Here is a 25471-nt window from a genome sequence, read left to right on the forward strand (position 1 = left end):
CTTTTTTCTCTCCTGGTACTCAGAAGTACCGTCAGACTCCATGGACAGAATCACAACATGCGCAGAAAAATGCTCCAATTTTTATAACTTGTACTTTATTCCACATAAATATTAAACATTTTTACATTAGAAAATTAACAGATATACGATATTTCTGAATTTTTTTTTTTAAATTTCGCATAAATTTATTCTAGAGCAACTTCACAATACATAGTAACTTGGCTATACATTTTTGACGGTATATACATATCACATATTTAGTGATACCTCATGAAATTGTAGGAAACAGTTCTTTTTCTCATTGCAGCACAAATACACTTTACATGTACTACATTGTGAATGTGGTCTCGACTGAATTTTATTTTTTGCACACATTTCGCATCGTCCTCTTTTACAACTGAACACTACAAAATGGTTTCCTCGGTTGCCAAGACGTACATCCTTCGGAAAGAAAAGTTATCCTTCCTTCTCTTTGGGAGAGTTATTTCATCTTTACCAGAGTTTCTCTTTTTGAGATTTGGCACTTGCTGTTCATTCATTAGCCCTAGTGCCACAGCACGCCTGAATTCCAGCAGTGGCAGTGCCCCATGTAGATCACTGAAAATGACGTAAGCATTGACAAAAGCAATTTCTATTGCTCCCCAGAAGAGACGGTGCCACCATTTCTTTGATCGCTTGTCAAGACCATAAGTTGAACGTAATCTGTCTGCATGATCCACACCACCCATGTTTTTATTGTAATCACATACAATAACTGGACATGGTATAGTCATACAAGTTCCATCTTTCCGTTTTCTTGTCACTACGCTCTGTTCGGTGCTATGGAAGTTTGACGCAAAATATACTACTTTATTTTCCTTCCATTGAAATACTGTTAGTGCTAAAGATGTCACTCTGTGATTTCGGTTCAAGGCGCGCAGTCTGGAACCGCGCGACTGCTACGGTCGCAGGTTCGAATCCTGCCTCGGACATGGATGTGTGTGATGTCCTTAGGTTAGTTAGGTTTAACTAGTTCTAAGTTCTAGGGGACTAATGACCTCAGCAGTTGAGTCCCATAGTGCTCAGAGCCATTTGAACACTCTGTGATTTGATTTAGACATTTTTCTTCAGGTAAATTCCCTGGCAAACCTTTCCTGTTTTTTCTAATTGTTCCACAGGCAAATGTATTTACGGATTTCTGTGTGAGAAAAAGTGGACAGAACAACTAGTGAGAGGTAACGCGTTGTTGCTACAATAAAGTGTTCGCACAACCTGACGGTACTAATTAGTCCGCCTTATATTTTCCACTTTATCTCATTCACTTGTAACGTAATGCTTCAAACTGTTATAAAAAAACAAAGAAGTTAAGTACGTACAATGGAAAACTCAACGGAAGTTTCGATAAATTGCGCACAAATTCAGGCAACACCATGGAAACAAGCACATACAATCTTCTGTTTTCACAGCAGCGCGCGAAAAACAATTTCAAGCTCTGACCGCCAGAGAGGTCTATGTATTGCACAACAACTACTATGAAACAGTAGAGCAGAGTTACTGTTACGTACCGACAGGCTCTCAGATCACGAAACTGCACCATGAGAAAATAATGAGAGTCAAAACTTACTGGTACTTTTAAGTACCGTCAGGCAACAAAGGGTTAAAAGTTTTAATCCGCCAGGAAGTTTCATATCAGCGCACACTCCGCTGTAGAGTGAAAATCTCATTCTGGAAGCATCCCCCGGCTGTGGCTAAGCCATGTCTCCGCAATATCCTTTCTTGCAGGAGTGCTAGTTCTGCAAAGTTCGCAGGAGAGCTTCTGTAAAGTTTGGAAAGTAGGGGACGAGATACTGGAGATACTGGCAGAAGTAAAGCTGTGAGGACGAGTGTGAGTCGTGCTTGGGTAGCTCAGTTGGTAGTGTTCGGTCAGAGGGTTAGCAGCTCTCTGTAATAAAAAAAACTGAGTTAATCGATCAACAACGAACTTAAAAACGGATGTCTTACGACGTCCGCCCCGAGCAAATGCAACGAACGAAAACGAACAAAATGAGATTAATTGCTATTGCTGCACATGAGTTCGAGCATCATTCAAAGGTGCGTAAAATGTTTCTCTAATACATTTTCTTACTTTTAAACAGACATCTCACAAAATATTTTTAATTTTTTGAAATTTTTTTAAATTTCCAGTTTTTGCTCAGAAACCGTGAAATATCATACCAACGTAACTTTTTATGTGCTAAATAGCTAGACCTTGAGGAGATACTTCTTTTACATAGCTAACAGTGACGGTTCGTGAAATATTTCAGTTTTCCCTCAAATCACTAATTACATTTTTTATTAATCACCCTGATTACTTTCAAGCTGTTCAATCCTTTTTTTTTTTAAACTAGACCACTTGCTGGCCAATTTGATGTCCCATTTGTCCATTTCCCACACTATGTTTGGCTATAAACATTTGTACAATCTTTTCTCTCACCTTACTGCATGACTTTTTTAAATTAACCTGATTACTTCCAAGCAATTAAACCTTTTCTTTTGCAAACTAGACCTCACTCTGATCAGTTTGATACCTCATTTGTCCATTTTCACTTTCCGCCTGGCAATGAAAATTCGGACAAAAATTCACTGTGTAATTTTCACTCAAATCACTAAGTTTTTTTCAATTACACTGATTACCTTCAAGCAATGCAAAGTTTTTTCTCAAAACTAGACCCCACTCTGGTCTTTTGATACCCAGTTTCCCCATTTCCTACTCTTCGTTTGGCTACGAAAATTCTGACAAAATTCACCGTGTAATTTCTAGGGAGTTTTGTTTTCGCTCCTCTCAAAAATTTCACCGGTAAGATACTTAACGAGTCTCAGTTTGTATTACGAAAGGGTCTTTCCCGATTATACAAAATTCAAGTGATAAAATATTGCCAACTGGGGTTTTCTGTAACTTTCCAAAAGCATTTGATTCTACAGTTCAGAGTAATATTATGAATATTATGATATCAGAATCCTTGTCAGAGCAATACTGTGTCCGCCCTTTTTCGTGTTATATATAAATGATCTTCCATCACGTATCCAGGAAACAGAATTTGTTCTCGTTGCTGACGTTCCAAACAGTATAATGAAGCATAATAAAGTAACTTCAACACTTCACATCTACATCTACGTGATTGCTCTGCAATTTACAATAAAGTACCTGGCAGACGGTTCAATGAACCACCTTCAGGCTGTCTCTCTACCGTTCCACTCTCGAACGACGCGCGGGAAAAATGAGCACTTAAATTTTTCTGTGCGCGCCCTGATTTCTCTTATTTTATCGTGATGATTATTTCTTCCTATGTAGGTGGGTGCCAACGGAATGTTTTCACAATCTGAGGAGAAAACTGGTGACTGAAATATCATGAGAAGATCCCGTCGCAACGAAAAACGCCTTTGTTCTAATGATTGCCACTCCAATTCACGTATCATATCTGTGGCGCTATCTCCCCTATTTCGAAATAATACAAAACTAGCTGCCCTTCTTTGTACTTTTTCGATGTCATCTGTCCGTCCCATCTGATGCGGATCCCACACCGCACAGCAATACTCCAGAATAGGGCGGACAAGTGTGGTGTAAGCAGTCTCTTTAGTAGACTTGTTGCAGCTCCTAAGTGTTCTGCCAATAAATCGCAGTCTTTGGTTGGCTCTACCCACAACATTATCTATGTGATCGTTCCAGTTTAGGTTATTTGTAATTATAATCCCTAAGTATTTAGTTGAATTTACAGCCTTCAGATTTGTGTGACTTATCGCTTAATCGAAATTTAGCAGATTTCTTTTAGTACTCATGTGAATAACTTCAAACTTTTCTTTATTCAGGGTCAGTTGCCCCTTTCTGCACCACACAGATATCCTATCTAAATCATTTTGCAATTAGTTTTGGTCATCTGATGAATTTACAAGACGGTAAATGACAGCATCATCCGCAAATAATCTAAGAGGGCTACTCAGATTGTCTCCTATGTCGTTAATATAGATCAGGAACAATAGAGAGCCTATAAAACTTCCTTGTGGAACGCCAGATATTACTTCCGTTTTACTCGATGACTTTCCGTCTAGTACTATGAACAGTGTCCTTCCTGACAGGGAATTACGAATCCAGTCGTACAACTGAGACGATATTCCATAGGCACTCAGTTTGGTTAGAAGACGCTTGTGAGGAACGGTGTCGAAAGCCTTCTGGAAATCTAAAAATATGGAATCAATTTGCATCCTCTGTCAATAGCACTCATTAATTCATGAGTGTAAAGAGCTAGTTGTGTTCCGCAAGAACGATATTTTCTGAATCCGTGCTGACTATGTTTCAATAAATCGTTTTCTTCGAGGTACTTCATAATGTTCGGATACAGTATATGCTCCAAACTCCTACTGCAAACCGACGTTAGTGATATGGACCTGTAATTCAGCGGATTACTCCTACTTCCTTTTTTGGGTATTCGTGTGACTTGAACAATTTTCCAGTCTTTAGGTACGGATCTTTCTGTGAGCGAGTGGTTGTATATAATTGCTAAATATGGAGCTATTGTATTAGCATACTCTGAGAGAAACCTGGCCGGTATACAATCTGGACCGAAGGCCTTGCCTTTATTAAGTGATTTAAGGTGCTTTGTTACACCGAGGATATCTACTTCTATGTTTCTCATATTGGCAATTGTTCTTGATTTGAATTCAGGAATATTTACTTCGTCTTCCTTGGTGAAGGAGTTTTGGAAAACCGTGTTTAATAACTCTGGTTTAGTGGCATTGTCATCAGTGACTTCACCGTAGTCATCGCGCAGTGAATGTATTGATTGCGTCTTGTCACTGGTGTGCTTTATGTACGAACAGAATCTCTTTGAGTTTTCTGCCAGATTTCGAGACAGAATTTCATTGTAGAAATTATTAAATGCATCTCCATTTGAAGTACGAGCTATATTTCGAACTTCTGCAAAACTTTGCCAGTCTTGGGGATTTTGCGTTCTTTTAAATTTGGTATGCTTTTTTCCCTGCTTCAGTCTTTGGACTGAAGACCATAACAACAACAACAACAACAACATGTTTAACATACAACACTGGATTTAGGTCTGAATGTATGTTACAGTCATCTGAACATCCACACCCTTTAGTGATTTATGTACTGTTCAATACCCTTTATTATATTACACGTTTTAATCATTAGTTCAGTAATTTTACAGAACTTCTCTGATTGCAGATGTCTTCCCTCTTTTTGACAATGTCTTCTGTAACTTCGAGACTTCTGGAAGTCCATCTTGTCGCCAATAGCTAGTCTATGCTTTTTTTCTCTTAAATAATTAAGTCAAAACGTTTCTTGTTTAACCTACCGCTGTGCAGTCTGTAGAAGTGGCCATTAAAATGTTAGTCTTCTTTTCTTTATTAAGTCTGTGGCTACGTTTCTGTATAAAGCTTTGTTCTTCCTCTTCATCAAGTTGTTATATTTGTTATCTCATGATCCCAAAATTTTCTCGAGCACTGTCGTTCCTTTCATTCTTTTGTTCTACTGTTCACCTCTTTCGTTCAACGTAAGGTAGCCTCATTCGTGTAATATCTCTCTCTTAATTACTATGGCATCACGCTAGATTTCTAATGAATTTCTGTTACACAATTTTTTGTGTCAGTTCGTACCCCTATACTGTCTTCTGCTTCCCTAAGTGGCTGCGTTATGCAGTCCGGTTGATTGGTTTCACAAGTTAGGTACTTGTCGACGCTGTCAGTCTTTATATGTTGTATAGGTGTATTCGCCGTTATGGCTCTGTCAGTTTTTTTTTTTTCTCTCAGCATATTAGCTGTGGAGATATAACTGCAATTTCACGAAGATTTTCTTTTATTCTTGCTTCTGTTTTGGTGATGACTTTAATATCGTCGGCCAACAACAGCATTTCAGTTCTATTTGGTGCAAAATGGATTTCTCTCGTGTTGCTTCTCGTGATGCTTCTTCTCATTCTGTTATGATTTTGTGCAGTGCCAACCTGAAATGCAATGCTGAGAGACTCTCAGATGTCTACAGCTACTCGTTTTATTGCCGAAAAGAAAATTAAATCAGTTTCACACACTTACTGAAACTTCTACTATGCTTGAACATAACGCTATCAACGTCCAGCCTGACGACTCCCGACTGTAAATACAGACTTTCCAGCTTACACTGCTGAAAAGCAGCCCACGAAATTACTCCAAAAGACTATGAGTGTTACACTCGTCGAAGTTTCGCGGGATTTATTATCTTCTGGTCTATACCGCTAACGTCCACGTTTCAGTTTGGTGTATAGCAGCACTACAGACAAATACTTTCGAAAAAGACGACCTAACAAAATATTTCTCTTTTGGGAACACATTTCTTCTTGTTGCCAGTCGGTATTTTATATTACCCAATTTTCCCCACAGCGCCTCATTTAACCCTTTCAGACCCTCTGGTTACAATGGTGTATATTAACTTTTACTGTGCCTTAGAGGCAACAGAAATATTTTTTCCCAATGGATATCTGAGGCGCACATTTGTGAATGTTCAACCGTTTTATCATGCGCGAGTACTGCCAAGTGTTCGGTATCTCTATGAATATGTCAGTAAGTAAACGTAGCAGTGTGCAGCAGTTCGTGATCACCAGAATACACAGATGTCGTTCGTTCGCTGTATTCCAGTGTATAATAAATTGAACTGCCAAGTGTTCGGTATCTCTATGAATACGTCAGCAAGTAAACGTAGCAGTGCGCAGTAGTTCGTGATCACTAGAATACACAGATGTGGTTCGTTCGCCGTATTCCAGTGTATAATAAATTGAACATTGTTATTCTGCATGGTAATTATTGAATGATGATTTTCGTATTGATAACAATAGAGAATATTTCGTAATTAGTTATTTTAGTCTATAAAATGAAGCCAAGTGTACAGTGTATGTTTTGAAAACTGGTACATAATTTGTATAAATCTCGCATCTAAAATCATTAAACAATCACCTAAGAGCTTAACTTCTTTTCAAATCACCATCCATTCCATTCAACTGATCTTCCAAGTTCTTTGCCGTCTCTGAGAAAAATACAATGTCATCGACAAACCTTAAAGTTTCAAATTTCTCTTTCTATATTTCTCTTTGGTTTCCTTTACTGTCTGGTCAAGTTACAGTTTGAATGATATCGGGGATAGGCTACAGCACTATCTCACTCCGCTCTCAGTGAACTGCCTCCTTTCCATCTCCTTCTATTGTTATAACTGCCGTTTGATTTCTATACAAGTAGCGGATAACATTATTCCACCTGTATTTTATCGCAGCAACCTTAAGAATTTCAAGCAGTATGTACCTTGGTGTGTATTACTCTTTTAATATGATCATATATTTAGAATGTAGTTAACTACTATAATGAGCTTTTTTTATTAATTGTTGCGTTTTACAAATGACGCGCAGAACTGAGAGACTACCATAGATCGTAGATTTACAAAATATTATCTAGAATCTTACACGATACATTATTTTCGACTCGAATCTAGTATAAAAATCTACCTTTTATATTCTATTATTGTATGAAAGAACTGACATTGAAGGAAATACGTAAATAAATTACGTATTTCTTGAGGGCAATTTTGTTCTGTCGTTGCAACTACAAAAATGCGTGATTTTTTCATCAAACGCGTTTCGCTTTATTGAAGTAAAGCATCATCAGTGGTCTGTAATTAAGTTATTTACATTTTGATTTGCTTTTAGATCGGAAAACAGTTCGTTAAAAATAAGTTGATTTCGTACTTATGGCGATTTTCGGTTGACTTCTCGCTTACATCGAGAAATGCCGTCTGCTAGCACATCGTTGTTTTTATGTTTTAGACACTGATAATTTGGTCTAATTTTTAGTCGTTCTGCAGCACTAAAAGCAAATCAAAATTTAAATAAATTAATTACAGACCACTGATGATGCTTTACTTCAATAAAACGAAACGCGTCTGGTGAGAAAGAGAAAAAAATCACGCATTTTTGTAGTTGCAACGACAGAACAAAAATACCCTCAAGAATTATAAAGCAACTACGGACACTATGGCTACACAAACGAAAAATTATGTATTACTTTACAGCTGTATGAAAATAGTGATAGTAGTTTTTTTATTCATCTGTGGATCACTTTTACAAGGATATTGTGCAAGTGATGGTATTACAGATTAAGAGCAAAAACTTAATTCATATGTACAAGCATTTAGATACTTTGAAGTCTAGTTTGACAAGGATGAGACAGAGAGAAATAACAAAAGCATTATCAATTCCTAATATCACTACATATAGTTTACCTACATCCTTTGTACTTTATTGTGTACTAATTTGTATATGTTTACAATTTGATGTACCCTGGCATCGAACTAAAACCAGTGCCATGAACAACAGTTATAAATATTATTAAATATTAATTATTTTTAACATTTATTAATGCTCATATTACTTTCAGTATTAATAAAACATTAGCAATTCCATATATTTATCAAGAGAAATTTCAAATAACAACTGCTTTAAAAACAAATTTTACCAAGCTGATGTCCAAGACAGTTTTTGGTACCGGTATAGGTCCAGTATTTCTCTGTCGAAACTAGGATTGTTCCATGGTGACGGTTGATCAACCCAGACATCTCTCATGGGTGTAAAGTCCGTCTGGACTTGCCAGTGCTTCCGCAAATCTCTCCTGAGCCCTTCCTCGGAGGAAGATCCGTAGCTTTTTTATCTATGTGACTTATTGCATATTCTGTGATTCAACATTACATAATATTTTCATGCATTGCACTATAACAATATATTCATTTGTATGGGTAGCCTATTAGCAAGCGCTAATCATCTGCAAGTCCTTCTACACAGTGCTGGACTTTTCTCCTACTGTCAGTGTACTGCACGAATCAGCACTCTTTGAACTGAGATGTATCAACTGTCCTCTTGACAACAGAACAAAATATTCACCAGTATAGCAGTAACAGTAATGATGGTAAGATGTACTAAAACTGCACTTTTGGTTCCGGCAGGGGTAAGATGTTGCTGGGCTACTCGGACGCTGAGTTGGCCAACCTGGGCGGCTACGACCTGGTGCACTACGATGACCTGGCGTACGTGGCGAGTGCGCATCAGGAACGTGAGTATAACCGCTCTCACTTTCCCTCTTATTCTTCTTACTTTGTCTTTTCTCGTTTCTTCTACAGGGTTGGCACTATTATATAGGTTGAAGCATTGTTAGTGGCAGGTGGTGGTCAGGTGTCCCTGACGACACCACTCACCCCCTCCCTCCCCAGTCGCCCCCCTCCCGGTACGCAATGGAATCTGTGTGCCTCATCTGTCTCCTCTAGACAAAATCTTCGTTAAAATGTGAGCACGTTTTCTAATGCTTACACGGCGTGTATCTGGAGCAGGACGTGGGTACCATCCCAGTATTTACCTGGTCCGATGTTGTAAACCGCCTGAAAACCATATCAAGGATGGCTGGCTCACCAGCAGTCCTCGATAATCCGATTCGATCCGGAATAGGCTCAACCCCCTCCCCGTACCCTGGAAGCGGCAATTTTCGTACTCGGTTATCCGGTCGGGTCGCTCTCACATTGTCTCTACCGCTCAAAAAATCATATGTTCATAAACGTCAGCTTGCAACCTTTCTGGAAAGAAAGCAAATTGCTAAAAAGGACGAGCTCGGAAACTGTCTTTCGTAATTACACTGAAGAGCCAAAGAAACTGGTACACCTGCCTAATATCGTGTAGGGCCCCTGCGAGCACGCAGATGTGCCGAAACACGACGTGGCTTGGCCTCGACTAATGTCTGAAGTAGTACTGGACGGAATTGACACCATGAATCCTATAAGGCTGTCCATAAATCTGTAAGAGTACGAGGGGTGGAGATCTCTTCTGAACAGCACGTTGCAAAGCAACTCAGATATCCTCAATAATGTTGATGTCTGGGGAATTTGGTGGCCAGTGGAAGTGTTTAAACTCAGAAGAGTATTCCTAGAGCCACTCTGTAGCAATTCTGTACATGTGGGGTGTCGCATGGTCCTACTGGAATTGCCAAGTCCGTGCAAATGCACAGTGGACATGAATGGATGCAGGTGATCAGGCGGCATGCTTACGTGCGTGTCACCTGTCAGAGTCATATCTAGACGTATCAGGGGTACCATATCACTTCAACTGCACTCGCCCCATACCATTACAGTCTCCACCAGCTTGAACAGTCCCCTGCTGACATGCAGGGTCCATGGATTCATGAGGCTGTCTCTATACCCATACACGTCCATCCACTCGATACAATTTGAAACGAGACTCTTCCGACAAGGCAACATGTTTCCAATCATCAACAGTCCAATGTCGGTGCTGATGGTCCCAGGCAATGCGTAATGTAGTCATCAACAATACTGGGCCTTCGGCTCCGAAAGCCCATATCGATGATGTTTCGTTGAATTACCCGGCTTCTGTCTCGGGTTCTTCGGCCGACGTTCATCTAATGATTTTTCTGACGTTTCGCCAGCACGAGTGGCTGGCATTGTCAAAGCTTCACCCTCCATTGCCGGTGGTGAACAATGCCAGCCACTCGTGCTGGCGAAACGTCAGAAAAATCATTAGATGAACGTCGGCCGAAGAACCCGAGACAGAAGCCAGTAGGCAGTTTGTCAACAAGTGGCCACGAAAGCCTCAACAATTTTGTGTTTCGTTGAATTGTTCCCACACTGACACTTGTTGATGGCCCAGCATTGAAATCTGCACCAATTTAGTGAAGAGTGCACTTGGGTCACGTTGAACGATTCTCTTTAGCCGTCATTGGTCCCGTTCTTGCAGGATCTTTTTCCGGCCGCAGAGATGTTACACTAGTGAAATGGTCGTACGGGAAAATCCCCACTACGTCGCTACCTCGGAGATGCTGTGTTCCATTGCTCGTGCGCCGGCTATAACACCACGTTCAGACTCAATTAAATCTTAATAACTTTCAATTATAGCAGCAGTAACAGATCCAACTGCGCCAGATACTTATTGTCTTATATAGGTGTTTGCCGACCGAAGCGCTGTATTCTGCCTGTTTACATATCTTTATATTTCAATACGCACTCCTATGCCAATTTCTTTGGCGCTTCAGTGTATGAACAAGAGTACATGTTAGTTAAATTGTTTTACACCACCTGCGGCATAAACATAGATAAATCTAGCGTTTGCAGTGCGAATACGTATCTTTAACTGAAATCTGGTTTCATTAAGAGCGTACCGAACCTACGGGCCCAAAATTATACATCTGGCAAAGGATCCTAAACTGAGTATTTAGCGATAATGCACCAACAATCAGAAATTACCATTTCAGTGGTGCGGAGTTTTGAATGCCGACTGCAAATGACACGTATTTACACGAGTAAACTGCTTTTGTTTCATTACAAATAGCTGCGTGTCATGTCGACATTGGTGATGCACCATGAAAAGCAATACACGGTGGAGTTTGCACTGCTTGCATCTCACCACTGGTTGTCGAAAATTCATCATAACTCATTACAGGGACTTGTACATATATTATATATACAGAAGTTTGTAGTACCCGGATTCTGCAATAGTAACATGTCAATTTGACCTTGAAATGAACACTTCGAAGATTAGAATGTGGAGAATACTGGCGAAACTGCAAACTGATTTTGGACCGAGTACTGGCGGGAATGCAACTGTATCCCTATTATTAACAAGCGTGCAAGCAGGGGGGCCAAATGATTTTGAACTCAGAGTTCAGGTCTGTCACTGGATTGTACAGCAACGCCTGAACTGAGAATGGCGATGATCCCCCTTTTTCAGTTGCCTTAAGTTGATTTTATTAAGTGGGAGTTGCTTGTGATGATTAAAAAGGTTAAATACTCATCTCCGAGCATTAGTCTGTTATCTCGAAGTACTTAGTTTGGGGTTTGTGATCCAGAAGGTTTCGGGCACCCCATTTAAGCTCGCTGATTTTTTTATGTTAAAAATGATTTCCCCGAAAAATATCCATAGGAATCTTCCCGCATTTATAAAGACTATTGGCATATTTCCAAAAGTTAGATCTTAATTTTCAGAATAATTCTATCTGATCTCATATTGAGATTATTCAAGAACCACTGCGCAATGCTTTGCGACGTACAATATGTTCAATGCCCATATTCCTATCGGTATACATACCATTTATTGTTTTAGCCAATATTTTCCGTAGAGATCGCTTTCAGATTAAAAAAATGTGTTTGTTTATGCCTTTACTGCATCTGAATTTTATTTTTCCAAATGTGTATGATGCCGTCTGTAGCACTCAATTGTATACTACAGTAGGTTCAGTTCATCAGAGTCCGCCAACGGGCTCGCAAGCTGCGCGTCTACCGAGTGGATGGTGCACTCGAAATCGTCCCTTTCCCACGCAAGCCCGCAGCCGACACTAATTATGTCATCGGCCTTGGCGTCGATTCTACTGCAATGAGGATACGTTACCCGGCTACACAATTATCCACGTAACATTTTTTCTTTGCGTACAGATTGTACTTAGTATTTAAAATTTTCCACTCATTCGTAACACAAGTCTTTTCGAGTATGGCCCTGTACCGGAAATGGATTTTAAACAGTGGCAGCTCGTGAGTATACATTCTGGGTGTTCACAAATTTTTAGAGTCAGATAAATTGAAGAGTGTGAAATTAATAGCATGCTGTAGAACATCTATGCTTATCAAGTTTATACAACTACAGCCACTGCCAATAATAATAACAGTAATAATAATAACAATAATAAAAATAATGATAAATGCGTAACTTATCTGACAAAGGAAAGAATTTTGTTGTGGAATTTTATTTTTTTTTTGTACATATTTAAGTACAGTTTAGGGTAATAATGATATAATGTGTAAGCTTTCGCAACTCTCTGTTTCATATTTTAGTGTAAGTGGGAGTTCTCGTGCTTTTTCACTTTTTCAGACAAATGTACAAGTTCCCTAACAGATGTATTAGTTCACGAATTTACTTCTGAACTGAAAATCAGATAATCTTACGGTACACCTAAACAAGAACTTGTGCTAACTGTACACTTACTTGTTATATGTTCGTTGTAGATATGCTTATTTGATTTCGTCACTCTCTCAGTAAAAGATTCTGCTCAGGGAGGCCGTAGGTCCTTTACGGCTAACTTTTCCTGGTAATTTACTTTTCTGTTCCCAGAATGAGATTTTCACTCTGCGTCGGAGTGTGTGCTGACATGAAACTACCTGGCAGATGAGAACTGTGTGTCAGACCGAGACTCGAACTCGAGACCTTTGCCTTTCGCGAGCAAGTGGTCTACCGACTGTGCTACCCAAGCACGACTCACGACCCGTCCTCGTAGCTTTACTTTTCTGTTAGCATTTAAAATAGGTTCAATATAGTTCATGTTCACATTGCACACGAAAGCCGATTCCCGCACAGTAAACAACCAACTCTAAACACAAACTATCGTTTGTGGAAATGATTAAACTCAAGTAGTAATTACCAGCATGGTCACTTGACTAGAATACAAATGAGGCGCTGAGTTCCATAAGGATCTAAAGCACACCGCCGTCGACCCAGCATTTCAGTGAATATCAGAGAAACCAGTGATACAACTTTTCGTGAATTTTCATATATACAATGTTAGCCTACAGCATAGATAAACCTGACTCACCATAAGATAAACAGATTTCAGAAGCATGAACAAGTGCTACACTCTCACAATCGACGATGATGGGCTTTAGGCCCTTATGATTCTCAGCGCCTCAAATGGATCACTGTATGATAAAATTCATAACTTAGTATACTATAGCTCATTCAGAAACCCACAAAATAGGTTTACTGTCAGTACAACTTTAATACATACTGACAACCGATCTAATTTTACTATATAGTGAGTGAATTAGCATATCTGAGGAGCGTACTATCCCATTCAGCAGGATTTATGCCGAGCGAACAGGGAATAAAGTCGGTCGCAGTGTGCTACCATCTGGTGGCACTGACGCAAACTTCTAGTAGAATGCCAAGAGCTGCGCGCAACGTGAATCATTGTTTATCAAATCCGTACGTATTTGGCCCGTAAGGCACTTACGTCACGCGGGTTGCTCATGCGCAAAAGCTCCTTAAAACGTGCACAACTGAAGGTGTGCTCGCGAACCTGATGCCAAGTTTCATGCGGTCTAGAGGAGCAGTAGTGCAGTAGATTTAATTGCCGTATCTTTCAGATTGCAGCATCTATGTTACGATTCACAGCATTCAAAGAAAAATAACCAGTAAATCCGCAAGGTGTAGAAAGTTATGGTGTTCACCTGCTCTTGCGCTCTAATACCACAGCCGCCATTGATTTTAAATGCTTGTCCACGTCAAAATTCGTTACAGTTTCCTCCTTTCTCCTCTCAAGATCTATCATTCTTTCAAAGCACGGTCGTTTCAGATAGACCACTTATCCACACCACTTAGTGTGCTTCATGATGGATTGCCTCGGAAACGATCTGAGAAACACATAAATGGCAGATAAGGAGGAACATGTAGTGAATGAAGTTCACGAAGCACAGCTGCTCCAAGAGAAGTATTTCAGTCTATATTAGTTTCTTTCCGTACCGAGAGAATTACCATTCACTCTGTAGGCGTCTTAGGCTGTTTCGCACGATATATTCCGCTGTTTGGTGTAGCGCACTAGCAAATTAAATACGGAGAGGGGCCATCACTTAGCAGCTAAACGCTTCATTTCGCACTAGTTATATAAACAACTATATTTAAATCTCCCAATTGATACTTCTGGTGGCAGGTACATCAGTTCATCAGTAACCTATATGCAAAGATATTTTTCCCATGCATATTTCTAAATCGTTACTAAAAACTCTGTGCACTTACCTCCAGTAAATCTTGGAGTGCGTGTGATGTTCGGTAATTTTTGTGGAGACGGAGGACCGTGATTATTTTCGTTTCCACTACGCGAATATATCCGATTACGGACCAGTTGCGTAACACAATCATAGCTTTAGATTATTTCATGCATTTACCTGGGAAATTATTAACGCAAATTTTACAAAAAAATTAGAGCTCCAAGTTTTATCTGGCTCTTAAAATCAGCCTCCAGCATGGATACCATTCTTGTTTCTACTGCTAGCTATTATCGTAATTTGCAAGCTTTTCATTTATGTACTTTATTTCTATTTAATTTTCTGGGGTATATCCTACAAATCGTCTAAAGTCAACGAAAAAGTATGTGTCCAAAAGCTTTGGCTTCCCCACTAAATGAGTTATGTGTGACATCAGGCTATGCATGCTGGTTCAAGAAGCCAAGGTGTTTTCTGCATTTTTAAACACAAAGAAAGGAGTGTGTTCAAACGGTGCTTGATTGAGTCCACGAGTTCGGACATACTGTAAGAAAACTTGCATAGGAGTTACACAACTCAGAGCGATGTAATTGTGGATTGGCAAAATAAGGTAAGCTTTAATCCCAAACTACGCTCTGATAAGCCTAATAACTTAACTGATTGTGACTGTGGAACGCTGAAGCTTATTATACGAACCAGTCGTTAGACAGCCTCGTCGCCTACCGCAGAGAACTTCCGTTTCAGTTCATGTTTATCTGTTCCACAGTGAATATATTTCTGCATTGATTGCTTGTCATAGAAATGTGCTGGAATACCCACCAACATCTGCTCCTTATATTTCAGGAAGAATGGAAACAAATGTCTCTTTCTATCAGAACGTAGTGGAAAGCCTTTCTCAAATATTACACAGCTTAACAGTGACCAAAGGAGGTCCCAGATGATATCAGTACACGCTTTGATCTCTGGATCGCATAGCAATCGTTATCCGAGTGTGTGCTCTTAATTTTCTTCTATGTTGTAAAATATTTACTTCGACAGCATTTATTCTTTCTCTAAAATTTATGAAAAATATGTAGAATATCAAAACACTATAACACAAAACTATGAAGAAACAGTTTTCCTCTTTAGTGAGTATTACTTTGATCTGTAGCCAATGATCTCGCCATCAACTGGAGGTCAGATACCAAACAAACAGCAAATAACGTCCAAATACAGTGCAACATGGGCCAAAATTCTGAATCTCCGAGGAGGCATTTTATAGGTTTGATCTTTACACATTAACGACGTTTTTAACCCTTTTCTTTTCGTGTGTACTAACAACTCAACTTTTTTTCCTCTGATCTACAAATACAGTTCTGAAGACTGGCGCATCCGGAATGATTGCGTACCGCTTCCAGACGAAGGAAGGTCAGTGGCAATGGTTGCAGACGAGCTCCAGGCTCGTGTACAAGAATTCCAAGCCAGACTTCGTCATCAGCACGCACCGGCCACTCATGTAAGTACCTTAAGACCTTCAATAAAATGTCGGTACGCTTTATTAAATATTTAAACACCTACACGCCCCCATCACGAACGTATTTGTTGTACAAAGCCGTTAACTGCGCACATCAAAAAAAGTTTTGCATCACCCCAGTTCACAGAACTTCTGAAGATAGACGTTGACTGTGGATATTGTATCACAGACACAGTCCCCTTGACTGTTCAGAGATGCCACTAAACCCGCCCGAAGATGTAAAAAACCATGCCTGAGCAGCGCCTATTAGACGGATGGGGTCCGACAGCCCATCAGTTCCAGTCATTCCACCACGGAGGAGGTACACGGCTCGTGTTGTCTGTTGTTCAACCATGCCTAGACGGTCAATACCGCGGTTCGAACGCGTCCGCTTTGTTACTTTGTGCCAGGAAGGGTTCTCAACAAGGAAAGTGTCCAGGCGTCTCGGAGTGGACCAAAGCGATATTGTTCGGACATGGAGGAGATACAGAGAGACAGGAGATGTCGATGACATGCCTCCCTCAGGCCGCCCAAGGGCTACTACAGCAGTGGATGACGGCTACCTACGGATTATGGCTCCGAGGAACCCTAACAGCAACGCCACCTTTTCGTGCAGCCACAGGACGTCTTTTTACGACTCAAACTGTGCGCAATAGGCTGCATGATTCGCAACTTCACTCCCAAAGTACATGGCGAGGTACATCTTGGAAACCAAGACACCATGCGGCGCGGTACAGATGGGTCCAACAACATGCCGAATGGACCGCTCAGGATTGGCATCACGTTCTCTTCACCGATGACTTTCGCATATGCCTTCAACCGGACAATCGTCAGAGACGTGTTTGGAGGCAACCCGGTCAGGCTGAACGCCTTAGACACACTGTCCAGCGAGTGCGGCAATGTGGTGGTTACCTGCTGTTTTGGGGTGGCATTCTGTGCGGCCGACGTACGCCGCTGGTGGTCGTGGAAGGCGCCGTAACGGCTGTATGATACGTGAATGCCATCCTCCGATCGATAGTGCAACCACATCGGCAGCATATTGGCGAGGCATTCGTCTTCATGGACGTCAGTTCGCGCTTCCATCGTGCTCATCTTGTGAATGACTTCTTTCAGGATAACGACATCTCTCGACTAGAATGGCCAGCATGTTCTCCAAACATGAACCCTATTGAACATGCTTGGGATAGATTGAAAAGGGCTGTTTACGGACGATGTGATCCACCAACCACTCTGAGGGATCTACACCGAATCGTCGTTGAAGAGTGGGACAATCTGGACCAATAGTGCCTTGATGAACTTGTGGATACTATACCACGATGAATACAGGCATGCATCAACGCAAGAGGACGTGCTACTGGGTATTAGAGGTACCGGTGTGTACAGTAATCTGGACCACCACCTCTGACGGTCTCACTGTATGGTGGTACAAAATGCAATGTGTGGTTTTCAGGAGCAATAAAGAGGGCGGAAATGATGTTTATATTGATCTCTATTCCAATTTTCTGTATAGGTTCCAGAACTCTCGGAACCGAGGTGATGCAAAACTTTTTTTGATGTGTGTATAATACTAAAAGTAATAACATTGATTCAATTGTCTCACATGCATTTTCTCGCTTACCTTCTTAACACAGCGTACACCGTACTCTCATTGTTGGTTGTAACAATGCCAGAGCAGCAATAATAGTGAATGTGTAACGCTAGAATGACTAATGGATGTTAATGTACGTCGCGCGCCCGCGCGCGCGCTGTTGTGTGTGTGTGGGTTGTCTATGTATGTTTTCGCGTCCATATGCATTTGGTGTTAAATTCGCATTATTTAATACAGTTAGCATACTTCCCAAGTGAAGGTCTCATGGAAGTCTAATAGCGACGAGTCATCTGTAGTGTTTCCTTTTACTATAACTCGTAAAAGCGAGGTCGACATACAATAACAGTATGCATGTCATGTTTGCCTGTAATAGCAATTAAATAAATGTCCATTAAATGGTTCACTCTGCACCAGCTGCTAAACGACAGAACAGGTAAGCCAAAAATATTGAAAATTTGCATTATCCTACTTCCTGGAGAAAAAGGAAATAGTAGAAGTGGCTCTTGTAGAGTCAAACAATTTGATAATGCACGTTGAATGATTTGGCCAAGATTAACTAAAAGCTACAGGCTGAAAATTGTAATGGACCCTTCTGCTGAATGCCAAACCCATATGCAAAAGTAACTGAAAGCAGCAGAAAAAGTTTCATCTCGATAGTGTGATATTTTCTCATTCTTTATCTTGAATAAAGTTAAAAAGTTACATAAGAGACTACATATACAGATCTTAATGAGAATTCCTTCAAAAATATTCCTCTGGAATCAATAATTTATTGACGCCAAATACGAAAGTATGTTCTTAGCATGTAAATCAATGTTTGTTGAACGCAATGAGAATTACACACATGAAACAATGGTGTTTTATCTACACACCCTGTTTTTCCACGTAATCGCCATCCCGTTCTATGGCGTTCCTCCAGTGCGAAATAAAGGCGTGTATGCTCTGTCGGTACCAATCCTTGTCCTGGTGGCGGAGCCAGTGCTTCACTGTGTGAATCACCTCCTCATCGTCCTCAAAATCTCTTCCACGAATGGCCCAAACAAGTAGAAGTCCGAGGGGACTAGGTCAGGGCTGTAAGGTGGGTGGGGTAAGACGGTCCAACCCTGTTTTGAGATGTGTTTAGCAGTCCTCAGACTTGCGTGGAGCCGAGCATCATCGTGTTGCAGCAAAACATCTCCTGGAATGCTGTGCGCCAAAGTCGCCGGAAGCGCGTCTTAAGTTTTGTTAATGTGTTGACATATGCTTCTGAATTAATGGTACCGCCTCTTGACATGACATCAACGAGAATCACACCTTCACAGTCGAAAAACACGGTGATGATGACCTTACCCGCGGAACCAGTTGCTTTGAATTTTTTCTTCTGTGGGGAGTGGGAATGGCGCCATTCCATCGACTGTCGTTTTGTTTCGGGCTCAAAATGGTGAACCCAGTTGTCATCATCCGTCACTGTCCGGTACAAGAAGGCCTCCCCCTCGGCTTCAAAACGTTGCAACAAATCAAGACAAATGTTTTTTTCTGTGCGATTTGTGATCTACCGTTAGATACTGCGGAACCCATCTTGCACATACTTTTGAATATCGAAGAACGCGGATAATTGCATCCACACTTCCTTTGCTGACTGACAGATGCAGCGCCAATTGCCGAATCGTAATGCGTCTGTCCTCGCGAAAGGCATCAACTCGCTGCAACATGTCAGGATTGACAGCCGTGGATGATCTCCCCGACCGTCACAAATAGTGGAGCTGCGGCGAACCGCCTTCTGATGACCTCACTCTCCGAGCCCAGCAACTAACTATACTTTTGTCTACAGCAGATGCTCCATAGACTTTGCACAAGCGTTTGTGAATATTCCCCACAGTTTCTTTCTCTCCAGTAAGAAATTCAATGACGGCACGTTACTTGTAATGTACATCACCCACGGACGCCACTTTGAAACTGTCCTGCTCCTATGCTACCTATCGGAAGTGACGGAAACTTGGCGCGCTCCCTCAGGAGACTTCAAATAATACATACGTAATGTTTCGCATTCGTAGTATTGTTTACGGCTGAAAAAAAAAATTGCGGTGCATTAGTTTGTGGGCAACTTTCGCATCTAATGTGTATTTGCGACATCTGCGATCTGCGTGAGAGTGAGTATGTGTGTGTGTGTGTGTGTGTGTGTGTGTGTAGGTTGGAGGTTCCTTCCATAAAGTTGAGGTTTGACAACCCTGGATATACACTACTGGCCATTAAAATTGCTACACCACGAAGATGACGTGCTACAGACGCGAAATTTAACCTACAGGAAGAAGATGCTGTGATATGCAAATGATTAGCTTTTCAGAGCATTCATACGAGGTTGGCGCCGGTGACGACACCTACAACTTGCTGACATGAGGAAAGTTTCCAACCGATTTCTCATACACAAACAGCAGTTGACCGGCGTTGCCTGGTGAAACGTTGTTGTGATGGCTCGTGTGAGGAGGAGAAATGCGTACCATCACGTTTCCGACTTTAATAAAGGTCGGATTGTAGCCTAACGCCATTGCGGTTTATCGTATCGCGACATTGCTGCTCGCGTTGGTCGCGATCCAACGACTGTTAGCAGAAAATGGAATCGGTGGGTTCAGGAGGGTAATACGGAACGCCGTGCTGGATCCCAACGGCCTCGTATCACTAGCAGTCGAGATGACAGGCATCTTATCCGCATGGTTGTAACGGATCGTGCAGCCACGTCTCGATCCCTGAGTAAACAGATGGGGACGTTTGCAACACAACAACAATCTGCGCGAACAGTTCGACGACGTTTTGCAGCAGCACGGACTATCAGCTCGGAGTCCATAGCTGCGGTTACGCTTGACGCTGCATCACAGACAGGAGCGACTGCGATGGTGTACTCAACGACGAACCTGGGTGCACGAATGGCAAAACGACCTTTTTTCGGATGAATCCAGGTTCTGTTTACAGTATCATGATGGTCGCACCCGTGTTTGGCGTGTTTGACGCTCCATCACAGACAGGAGCGCCTGCGATGGTGTACTCAACGACGAAGCTGGGTGCACGAATGGCACAACATAATTTTTTCGGATGAATCCAGGTTCTGTTTACAGCATCATGATGGTCGTATCCGTGTTTGGTGACATCGCGGTGAACGCACATTGGAAGTGTGTATTCTTCATCGCCATACTGGCGTATTACCCGGCGTGATGCTATGGGGTGCCATTGGTTACACGTCTCAGTCAGCTCTTGTACGCATTGACGGCACTTTGAACAGTGGACGGTACATTTCAGATGTGTCACGACCAGTGGCTCTACCCTTCATTCGATCCCTACGAAACCCTACAGTTCAGCGGGATAATGGACGACCGCATGTTGCAGGTCCTGTACGGGCCTTTCTGGATACAGAAAATGTTCGACTGCTGCCCTGGCCAGCACATTCTCCAGATCCCTCACCAACTGAAAACGTGTGGTCAATGGTGGCCGAGCAACTGGCTCGTTATAATACGCCAGTCACTGCACTTGATGAACTGTGGTATCGTGTTGAAGCTGCATGGGCAGCTGTACCTGTACACGCCATCCAAGCTCTGACTCAATGCCCAGGCGTATCAAGGCCGTTATTATGGCCAGAGGTGGTTGTTCTGGGTACTGATATCTCAGGATGTATGCACCCAAATTGCGTGAAAATGTAATCACATGTCAGTTGTCCAATGAATACCCGTTTATCATCTGGATTTCTTCTTGGTGTAGCAATTTTAATGGCCAGTTGTGTACATACGTAACGTTTCGCATTCATAGTATTGTTTCCGATCGAGAAAAAGAAATGCGGTGCATTAGTTTGTGGGCAACTCTCGTATCTAATGTTTATTTGCGATATCTGTGATCTGCGCCGGCCGGAGTGGCCAAGCGGTTCTAGGCCCTACACTCTGGAACCGCGCGACCGCTACGGTCGCAGGTTCGAATCCTGCCTCGGGCATGGATGTGTGTGATGTCGTTAGGTTAGTTAGGTTAAAGTAGTTCTAAGTTCTAGGGGACTGATGACCTGAGAAGTTAAGTCGCATAGTGCTCAGAGCCATTTGAACCATTTGATCTGCGTGTGTGTGTGTGTGTGTGTGTGTGTGTGTGTGTGTGTGTGTGTGTGTGTGTGCGTAGGTTGGAGATTCGTTCATAAAGTTGAGATTTGACACCCGTGTATGTATATTTATTTAAGGAACCCTTGATCTGAGACTTTTCTTCCGCACACAGGGAAGAGGAGGGTCGCGATTTGCTCGGCAAGCGCACCATGGACTTCAAGGTGAGCTACTTGGACGCGGGGCTGACGAACAGCTACTTCGCGGACGCGGACCAGCTGGTGGTGACGTCGGGCGTGTCGACGCCGCAGCACGCGGGGTCGCCGTCGGCGACGTCGACGACGCCGCAGCGCGTGAACCGGCGCTACAAGACGCAGCTGCGCGACTTCCTGTCGACGTGCCGCAGCAAGCGCAAGCTGTCTGCGGCGGCGGCGGCGGCCGCGGTGTCCACGTCTGCCGCGCAGCTGCCGGCCGCCGCCCCCGCCATCGAGTACGTCGACACGTCGAGCGCCGCCGCCGCCGCCGTCGCCGCCGCCTACTCCAACCTCAACAACATGTACGCCGCGCCGTACCAGGCGGCATCGGGCGGCGACGCCAGCCTCGGGCCCTACATGGGGCACTCCAACTCCAACTTCCACCAGAGCCTGTACTCGAGCACCGCGCTCGACAACCGCTTCCTCGCCACGGACAACCTTTTCCACCAGTACCGGCCGCTGGGGACCTACTACCCCGAGTACCACCCGGCGGCGACCACGCCGTACGTCGGCAACGGCTTCCTGGAAATGTCGACGCGGCCCGCCGCGTGCAGCCTGCCCGCGTACGACCACCACCACCACCACCACCACCACCTCGCCAAAGACGACAAGCTGTACGCGTGCCAGCAGCTGGCGGACCGCGGCGGCGGCGGCGGCGGGGGCGGCGCCGCCTACACCAAGTGCCTGGACGCGGCGTCGTACGCCGCCTCGCCCCTCGCCGTCGAGCTGCAGACGGGCAAGCCGCCCGCCAACTCGGCCGGCGCGCAGCCCACCCCCGCCGGCGACGCCAAGGCTTCCCCCGTGTCGTCGTCCAACTCGGCGGGGTCTTCGCCCGCGACGGACGGCGCGGTCCTCGTCACGCCCAAGATGGAGGAGCTGAAGGCGGACGTGCTGGCGCACCAGCAGCACCACCAGGCGGCGCCGCCGCCCCCGCCGCCCCCGCAGCCGCCCGCGCAGCAGCAGCCGCAGCACTACGGGGAGCGGCAGACGGTGCTCATGTGGGGCAGTGCCGCCACCTCCGCGCCGTCGACGCCCTCGCCGCCCACGCCGGCGCCGCAAGCGGCGGGCAACGGCGCGACGCCGTACCGCACCGCGGCGCCGCCTCCGCCTCCGCCCGCGCAGTCGGACAAGGCGGCCCACCCGCTCAAGTCGCTAGCCGAGATGAACTCGGTCGGTGGTGGGGGTGGGAGCTCGTGCAAGTGGGGCACCGTGGCCAAGCCCGAGCCCGTTTCGCCCCCGAATAAGTACCCCTCCCAGCATCCCCAGCACCAAGCCTACTCGGAGGCGGGCGCAGCCACTGAGGTATGGCCCGCGCACCAGTACCACCAGTACTATCCTTACACCACTCCGTACCACCACCACGCACCCCAGTGAGTGAACATTACACTTTTATTTTAGCCTTTAAGTGGCTGCTAGCTTACTGTACGGCAACTGCGCGCAGCTTTACACTCGGATATGCGCCGGTCGAATTGCGCAATCGCAACCTCGGCGTCACATCCGCGGGCGCATTTTCTGTGCGTTCCTCAATTTAATCCGCTGATGTTGGTAATACGACTGCGTATAATATGGAAAAGAGCCTGTCGTTACCATTCGTGAATGGTTCAAATGGCTCTGAGCACTATGCGACTTAACTTCTGAGGTCATCAGTCGCCTAGAACTTAGAACTAACTAAACCTAACTAACCTAAGGACATCACATACGTCCATGACCGAGGCAGGATTAGAACCTGCGACCGTAGCGGTACCATTCGTGAACACTGTACTTATTGAGCCGAGGCGATTCATTTCTATTACCTGCAGATGAGCCTCCGAGGCACGACTTGCGTCGGCTTCTTGAATAATTAACGTTCGCTAACAAAAGATAGGCTTTCCTTCAAAAATAGTTCAAATGGCTCTGAGCACTATGGGACTCAACTTCTGAGGTCATTAGTCCCCTAGAACTTAGAACTAGTTAAACCTAACTAACCTAAGGACACCACACACATCCATGCCCGAGGCAGGATTCGAACCTGCGACCGTAGCGGTCTCGCGGTTCCAGACTGCAGCGCCTAGAACCGCACGGCCACTTCGGCCGACAGGCTTTTCTTCCTTATTTTACTTTCCAAATATTCATTTTTGCAATCGGCATCAAGGAATATTTATATGACGGAAATAAAACGTAAACTATGTCACGTACACGTGCGCACGTGTGGTATACAGCCCCGTAGTACTACTACAGCTGTCATAGTACTGCCGGTTTCTACGGTCTGCGACCATCGCTTGTTTAACACAATACCACACGAACGTACTCAGTGACAAGAAAAATCCCATCAAATCATTTCAACAAATTATGTTCAGCGTGGCCTACATATAGAGAAGTCTAAAAGTTGCAGAAAATGCGAAATACCAAAACATCAAAAAGTATTCCTACTGTCACACTGCGCTTGTCACATAAAAGCACAGAAAAAAACGGCTTTCAATTCTTCGAAGACGTCTGCTAAAAGTTTTTGTTTTTCTCATGAAGCAAACACTTTCCATCACACTGCATTGGTTTCGTGCGTCTCGTTCAACCCGTTATAATAGAGCAGGTGCTACACACAGCATATATAATGTTAGTCGGAGCAGTGGACGTTATTGTATGTTAGTGCTAACTGCAGTCAGTTCTTCCTCTCTCGAAATTATAAGCTGTTCAGCATGTACAAGATACTTACAAGTAGTAGACAATAATTTAGAGCCACACCAACGTTCTAATACAGCTCTGTACGCACATTTTTATGTTTCACGAAATTTAAAATATTCAGCGCCGTGTGAGAATAGAAATTGATTCGTAATCAGTGACGTTATGCGACGTAGTAATTCAGTCATCTGTTATGCATACGTAATTTGTCAAAGGCAGTTTTATCAACCGGCTTGTCGACTGCAGGCACTTCTTAGTTACGTTGTTTGTTTACTCACTCGTTTGATTTACAAATAATGTTGTTATCTAAATACAGCGAGTGCTGAGGAACACTGCGACACAAAAGACAGAAATAGAGCACCATTGACTCAATGTATCTAATCCGTCATTTTTCGGCAATATACCACATAAACCTTTTTTTTTTTTTTTTTTTTTCCTGCACGGGAACTGATAGTTCAGCGAGCGGATTTTTTTCATGCAGCATGTAATCTCGTGTTTCAGTACGTTGCCTTACAATAATTCTCTGCATTTAGTGTCGCGGCACATGATAAGATCATTTGACAACAACCAATGACAGCAGCTCATAAAGCAGATGTTTATAACTGCGTGCAGTTGTTGTAGAAGTATTTCAGTAAATTACTGCAGTACATG

At 43.3% G+C, this 25471-nt stretch overlaps 1 protein-coding gene across 1 annotated transcript in view; it reads left to right on the plus strand.

Annotated features, from left to right (window-relative positions):
- LOC126469827 (circadian locomoter output cycles protein kaput) overlaps nt 1-25471 on the plus strand; it is an 825094-nt gene that overhangs the window by 783771 nt on the left and 15852 nt on the right. The window contains exons 7-9 of the mRNA XM_050097116.1: nt 8987-9093; nt 16139-16280; nt 22087-23535. Of these exons, the coding sequence (XP_049953073.1) occupies nt 8987-9093; nt 16139-16280; nt 22087-23535 (1698 nt within the window). The remainder of the gene's footprint in view (nt 1-8986; nt 9094-16138; nt 16281-22086; nt 23536-25471) is intronic.

The sequence above is a fragment of the Schistocerca serialis genome, chromosome 3 (genome assembly GCF_023864345.2).
Source record: "Schistocerca serialis cubense isolate TAMUIC-IGC-003099 chromosome 3, iqSchSeri2.2, whole genome shotgun sequence".
NCBI lineage: Eukaryota > Metazoa > Arthropoda > Insecta > Orthoptera > Acrididae > Schistocerca > Schistocerca serialis.